The sequence below is a fragment of the Myotis brandtii genome, unplaced genomic scaffold, assembly GCF_000412655.1.
Source record: "Myotis brandtii unplaced genomic scaffold, ASM41265v1 scaffold277, whole genome shotgun sequence".
In the NCBI taxonomy this organism is placed as follows: Eukaryota; Metazoa; Chordata; class Mammalia; order Chiroptera; family Vespertilionidae; genus Myotis; species Myotis brandtii.
In genome coordinates, this window is record NW_005360548.1 from 1,594,177 (window position 1) to 1,601,053 (window position 6,877).

At 54.8% G+C, this 6,877-nt stretch overlaps 1 protein-coding gene and 1 non-coding gene across 8 annotated transcripts in view; one reads left to right on the top strand and one right to left on the bottom strand.

Annotated features, from left to right (window-relative positions):
- Positions 1 to 5,980, bottom strand: part of PLEKHG2 (pleckstrin homology domain containing, family G (with RhoGef domain) member 2) — a 12,048-nt gene extending 6,068 nt beyond the window's left edge. For 2 of the 7 annotated variants that reach the window (XM_014541749.1, XM_014541746.1), the window contains exons 1-6: positions 2,899 to 3,538; positions 1,841 to 2,112; positions 1,664 to 1,764; positions 564 to 630; positions 404 to 450; positions 64 to 214 (exon numbers count right to left, since the gene is read on the bottom strand). In XM_014541749.1, coding sequence (XP_014397235.1) covers positions 64 to 214; positions 404 to 450; positions 564 to 630; positions 1,664 to 1,764; positions 1,841 to 2,112; positions 2,899 to 3,007 — 747 coding nt within the window. In that variant the 5' untranslated portion in view covers positions 3,008 to 3,538. Of the gene's footprint in view, positions 1 to 63; positions 215 to 403; positions 451 to 563; positions 631 to 1,663; positions 1,765 to 1,840; positions 2,113 to 2,898; positions 3,539 to 3,691 lie in introns of those variants that run through there. The other 5 variants (XM_014541747.1, XM_014541751.1, XM_014541750.1 and 2 more) reach the window with 5 other exon arrangements.
- Positions 4,832 to 4,925, top strand: TRNAI-UAU. Its single transcript has 2 exons — positions 4,832 to 4,869; positions 4,890 to 4,925. It is a non-coding gene; the product is annotated as a tRNA-Ile (tRNA).
- Positions 5,981 to 6,877: the final 897 nt, after the last annotated feature.

A 6,877-nucleotide genomic window follows, 5' to 3' on the forward strand; every position in this document is an offset into this window, starting at 1 on the left:
GGCCCCGGGCCCGCCCCCGCCCCCCCCCCCCCCCCAAGCAGACCCTCAAGGGCCAGAGCAAACCTGCAGCAACAGGTGGTACTTGAGGATGCGCTGAACAGGTTTCAGGAGGAAGCTCTGCAGGGGCAGTGAGTGGTGGAGCTGGGCCTGGCGCTCCTGCAGCCACAGGGCTGCTGGTGGAGACAGCGACAGCTCCCGGAGCAGGGCTAGGGAGCTGGGGGCACAGAACAGGTCAAGGGAGGGCATCTCTGGTGGGCAGGGGTGGGAGGGCTGGGGGCAGGCAGGGGTCAAGGGCAGGCTAGGGAGAGTGCAGTTACTGTCACAGTCTGGCAGGGGTAGATGGGTTGAGTGGAGGGAGGTTGGCTGGCACAACAGCTCCTGGGCACAACCTGGGACCCCTCACCTTGGGTAGTTCATGCAGTACAATGTGTAGATGTCAAAATCTTCACTCTGCGGGTGACAGGGGAATTAGCACCTCAGACTGCCCATGACCCCCCTATCACAGGCTTGCTCCTCACTTACCCAGGCACCAGTCCAGATTGAGCCCTGGCACCCCGACTCACCCTCTGCACGAAGCACTCTGCAATGCCCACTGCACTGCTGCTGCCCTCCAGGTCCTCCAGGAGCTGGCTGTGGGGAGAGGGAAGGGTGAGAGACCGCCCTGCCCCCAGACCCTCCCAAGGGAGAACTCCAAGAAGCTTGGTGGGGGCTTGATGCTGCCAGGATCTCTCTAGGGCAGTGGTTCTCAACCTGTGGGTTGCGACCCCTTTGGCGGTTGAACGACCCTTTCACAGGGGTACCTAAGACCATCCTGCATATCAGATATTTACATTACGATTCATAACAGTAGCAACATTACAGTTATGAAGTAGCAACGAAAATAATTTTATGGTTGGGTCACAACATGAGGAAGTGTATTTAAAGGGCCAGAAGGTTGAGAACCACTGCTCTAGGGGCTGTCATGTCGAGGAAGAGCCCTCTGATTCCTACATGGAACATCACAACCTGCTCAGACTTCCTTGGACTGAATCACATTCCTCAGCCTGAAATCTTGTCACAGCTGGCTGGAGCCTGGGTGTCTCATGTCATGACCCAGGGACAACAGTGTCATAACATTCAGAGCTGTGATAATCTTAAGATTCCATTGTGATTCTGAGCTCTTGTCATGACTCTCAGACCCCCTGCAATAATGTTATGATCTCAGCCCTGGCCGAATATTTCAGTTGGTTAGAGCATTTGGTTTAATTCCCGGTCGGGGCACATACAAGAAGCAACCAATGAATGCATAAATAAGTGGAACAACAAATAGGTATTTCTCTCTCTCTCTCTCTCTCAATTTAAAAAATAGTAACTGCATGATCTCTCTTCACTGGGGACCAACCATCCTGGTTTGTCCGGGACGGAGGGGTTCCCAGGACACAAATGCTCGCACTGTCATGATCTCCAGGCTCCATCTGGGCCTGAGATATATTGTTCTCCCAAGTCTGACACATTGCTAAAATCCATCCAGATGCCTGGACCCGTCCCCTTATTTGGACTTGGACCTCATCCGGATCCTCAGGCTCCATCCCCTCCTCCACACTCTGGGTCCTCCCGCCCCATCAAGATCCCTGCCCAATGTTTCGACATCTAGCCCCACTCTCCTGGCCCATCAGCCCCTGACCTGCTGAACTCGTAGATGTCCTCGATGTTTGCAAACAGCGTGCCCACCTGCTCCGTGCTCAGGCCCAGGACCCCGCCATCCAGCAGGGGGCCCAGGTAGTCCTGTGGGGAGGACTGGGGTTACTGGGGCAAAGGGCTGGGCTGGGACCCCCTGGCCTCAGGCGCCCTCCTGCCTCACCTCCACGATGCTGCGGAGGTCCCGGACATAGGCCCGCTCCGTCTCCACGATCTCACGGGCCACACGCTCCAGCCTTGAGGGTTTCACCAAACCAGGGGTCCCCACAGGAGACAGATGCAGGCGGATGGGGGGCCCTGGAAGGGGCTCCGGTCTGGAGGCTAAGCAGGCAGGGGTGGGCCCTGGGGCCAGGTCCCCCTCAGAGCCCACTGTGCTCAAGGATGTGGAGCTCCCAGAACCTCGAAGGGAGGCCATGGCGGGGGTTGCGGAGGCTGCTGGGGGTGTGGAACAGGAGGTTAGGGTGTCTCCCCAACTGAGTGAGTGCTCTCAGCCCTCATACTCACACACATTTAGTCAGTGTCTTTCCCAAGGCTCCCTTCTCCTCTTTCTGCTGTGCTGCCTTCATCCATTCCTGTCCTCTCGCATCAGGGTCCTCTCTGGGCTTCTGGCCTCCACTTCTCTAATCCACCTCCATGAATCAGCCTGGGATGTCTATCAATTTGCTGTCTGACCCAGTCACTCTCATGACTACAACCCCGTCCTGCCTTCAGGATAAAGTCCAAACTCCTCAGGTCCAAAGGACCCTATGCAAGGTGGCCATGAGACCATTCCAGTCTGCTCTCTCGCCACAGCCACGCCACTTCTCACACTCCAGATTCGTCGCACGCAGCTTCCCCTTACCTCTGGGCCTTTGTACACAGTGCTCCCTCTGCATGGAATAAATACTCTGCCTTGCCTTTCCCAGCTCGTTCCTCCCAATCTTCCTATTCTGTTTAGATGTTGCCTCTTCTGACTTCCCAGACTAGGTTCCCACAGCCCTTTGGGCCCCCCATGCTGGCTGTGATCACTCTGTCCTGAGATACCCACTCCGGACTGTCACTGTCTAGGGATAGGTCCATCTTCCCCACCAGACTTGGAGCTCTGTGCGGGCAGGACTGGGGCTATTTTGGTCACCCTGTGTTGCCAGCATTGCCCAACATTGGGCCAGCCAGAGGGCTGCACCGTGTCTGGAATAAAGGAATGAATGCCCAGCAGGCTCTGCCCCTCCCTTGCATGCTCACCTGTCTGAGTCTCACACACAGTTGCACAGTCACACACTTCACCTCTGTGGCGGGGGCTAAGGCGAGGGCTGGGTTTGGACAGGCTCAGTCCACGGGCTCCCTCTGGCATGGCTGCGTGGCTCAGCGGCTTCTGCAGAAAGACCCCCTTCTTTGATACCAAGATGTCATAGGCCTCCAATTGCCCACACTCACAGTTTGGGGGCTGAGAATTAGGAGTGTGGTCTAAATCCAAGGAGGGGCCCCTGGGTGTAGTAACTCATGGGGCAGACAGAGGCAAAATGATAGAAAGAGGGGGACAAGGAGAGATAACATAGAGAAAAAGATGGGAAGGCAAAGACAAAGAAGAGTGAAGATAGCAAAAGAGTCGCTGAAGCTAGGAGTCTGGTCTGTCTGGGGCCGGAGGCTCAGGGATCCTGGGAACGGCTGGGCTCTGGCTGCAGCCGAGGGCGAGGGGCAGGGCTGGGAAAAGCCGTGGGCGGGAGGCCGCGGGATCCCAGGGGAGGGCGGAGAAGGCCGAGGGACCGGATGCCAGGGTCCAGCAGACGGGTCCCTCCCCCACCGAGAGCGGCGAGCTGGGGCGCAGGCCCTGAGGCCTGGATCCCCCCGCCCCCCGCCCCTCCGGCCAGTCACTCCGCGATCTGCTCTCTGAACCCTCCGCCTTCCCACACCCCACCAGCCCCCAACTCCCGCCGGCGCCTCTGCTCGCGCCCCGCCGGCACGCCCCCTCATTGTTTAGCTGCGGAGGCGCCGCCCCCTCCCCCAGCCCATCGGGGCCTCTTGCCTTCCCCCTCACCTCCCGGGCAGTCTCCGGCCCCGAACCGAGGCAGCCCAGCTCCTATCTGATCCCTAGCATGGTCCCTGGGGAGGCGCGGAGCCGACTCCTGGGTCCCTGGATCTCTCTGCAAGTCAGGGGTGTAAACTTCGGGCTCTCAGGCTCCGGGAGCCAGAATCCGAGGTCTCTTGGAAAATGGGCTGCCGAGTCCGAATTTCTTGGTCCTCTAAATGGAGGATGCTGGGAGCCTGAATCTTGAGTCTCAGATGGGGATGCTAGGGACCCAAATTCCTGAGACTTCTAGATAGGGCGGTGGATGGCACGGATTCCTGCGTTCCCCTAACTCTAGTAGCAGGAATTACACCTCCTCCAGGCTGGAGTGCAGCGAGTCCCAAACTCCTGGGTGCCCTTGAAGTAGTGGGCACAAGTGGTTGGGGCGCTAGCAGTCCATAACCCAAGTTCTTCCAACCCCGGGAGTCTTGGGCTCAGGTTTCTGGGAACCCCGGGAGCTCGCCCTCCAGGGTCGCGGGGGCTGATGTCCCGGGCTCTCGGCTCCTTCAGGGAGGAGGCGCTGGGCACCTGGGTATCTGGAGTCCTCTAACCTGCACGCGGAGCCTGTGCTGCGGAGTCTCTCTAGACCCGGTGCAGTGACTAGGGTCGCCCGAGCTCGCGGCTCTGGAGCCTAAGAGGTCCAGGATGGGCGGCACGGGTCTCAAGCAGAAGCGGTGGCAGCGCCACTTCTGCAGTGGGAGACCCCGTCCCAGCTGTGGGGCTGGGGACGGTCGCCTTGGGCTTCCCCTCCCCCTAGCCGCCTGGGCTCACATCCTGTTCCCGCCCGCGGGGGTGGGGGGGTGGGGGGAAGGGACCGGCTTCCGGCCGGCCAGCCCGGGGTTAAAACACCTTCTCTTTAGGTTCTGAATATTCATAAGAAGGCGAGTCCAAGGCAGGCTACACTCCTTCCACATTCCAAACGCCTCGCGGACTTTTCCTTTTTTCAGCAAGGGCCTTCCAGGCGTGAGAATCAGGAGCTGGTCACACACTTTCTCCTATTGACCAACCAAAAAATTTATATTTGCATATACATTGCGAAACATAACTGTCCAGGGAGGTCATGTGGCCGAGAATAACTGAAGGACCCCACGGCGAAAGGGTGCGGCCGGAGCTCCAGTGGCGCAATCGGTTAGCGCGCGGTACTTATAAGACAGTGCAAAGCGGAGCGATGCCGAGGTTGTGAGTTCGATCCTCACCTGGAGCAGTTTTGATTTTTTTTTTTTCCTCCTCAGCTTTTATAAATCTTAAACATTGTATAAATCTGTATCACTTAGAGGAATGAACATTTCGATTTTCGGGCTGGAAAGACTCCAGGGATTCTGGTGATCATCGGTTAAGGAGTGTTCTGCAGCATGGGGAGGTGCCGTTTTTATTGGCCACTAGAGGGTGGTATCGCCTTTTAGATGCCTGCACATTTCATAGGATCTGCAGATCTCAGTTAAGGCTTGTGTAAGTATCAGGCTGTGGGTCCTCTACTGGTATATGGCGCAACTGCCTCTTGCCCCGAGTTTCTGTCTTGGATTTTTTTCCAGTTTCACTTAGATATAATTACCATATAACATTGTACTGTATTAGTCCAAGGTCTACAACATAATTATGTGTAAAATGTGAAATGATTATTATAAGTTTAGTTAACATCATTTTTTTTTCTTGTGTGTCTTGAAGTTTTAACTCTTTTCCTCTCCCCATTTCTGAACCGATTTCTTTTTCAACAAATACCGAACATCCACTATGTGGCCAACTCCTATTATGGGTTTAGACATGAGTGATACTGCAGGGAACAAGGCAAAGTCCCTGTCCCTGAGGACTTGACATTCTAGTGGGGAAGGCAGATTCCTATAAACATAGGAACTAAATACATTTCTTATGTTAGGTGGTGATAAATGTCACGGAAAAAGTTGAGCAAGATAAGGAGGATGGTGGAATGGGAGGTGGGGTGTGGGTTACAGTAAGAGTAGTCAGGGACCTCTCACTGAGGAGACATTTGAGCAGAGACCTGAAAGTTGGGAGTGAGCATAGGGATACCTGGAGGAGTATTCCAGGCGGAGGACACAGACAGCCCAAAGGCCCTGTGGCTGAAGCATTCAGATATGCTACTTATTGGTGGAGCAGTTAAGAAGCCAGTGTGGCTGTAGCAAGACTGACCAAAGATAGAATCAGTCCATGGAAGTTGGTTAAGAACTTTGAACTTTGCCCTGACCGGTTTGGCTCAGTGGATAGAGCGTCGGCCTGCGACCGAAGGGTCCCAAGTTCAATTCCAGTCAAGGGCATGTACCTTGGTTGCGGGCACATCCCCAGTGGGAGGTGTGCAGGAGGCAGCTGATCGATGTTTCTCTCTCATTAATGTTTCTGACTCTCTGTCCCTCTCCCTTCCTCTCTGTAAAAAATCAATAAAATATATTAAAAAAAAACTTAGAACTTTGCCTTTTATGTGATCTGACTCAGGTTGTCTAGTAGGGGCAGTGGGGAGAGACTGAGGGCAGAAGGAGAGACTAAGGGCAGAGGTCTGAGGCAGGAAACTAGGAAGGGGCTGAAGTGACAGTTCAGGTGGGAGATGATGCTGGATAGAACCAGGGTGAGGAACAGAGTAAGAGCCAGGAGGATGGATTATAGATTTAGGTGAATCAAAGAGGATTGCTGTTGGACTAGGATGTGCGTTTCAGAGGGGAGTCAAGGGGATGACAGGTGTTTGGCACTGGTAGTTGGTGGTAGGTACTTTTTTTTTTTTTTTATCCTCACCAGAGTAGTGAGGATATTTTTTCCATTGATTTTTAGAGCAAGGGGGGGGGGGAGGAGAGGAGAAAGGAGAGAAACATTGATTTGACACACCAATTGGCCACCTCCCACATGCACCCCCAACGGGGTCTGGGATCAGACCTGCAACCCAGGTCCTTGCCCTTGACTGAACCTATGCTGGATCGTCCAGTGCGCAGGCTGACACTCTAACCACTGAGCATACCAGCCAGGGATAGGTGCCATTTTTTAAAATTTCTTTTTTGAGAAGGGGCAGAACAGAGATATGTTTCTTATTCTTTCAGTGTCTGTAAATGTCTTTGCAAACCCTGCTCTTCCTGTCTGCCTCCCCTGTCTTTAGGTTTCTGGGTTTCTATCTTTCTCACCCCCCCCCCCCCCTCCCAAAAAAAAAATTTTTTTTTT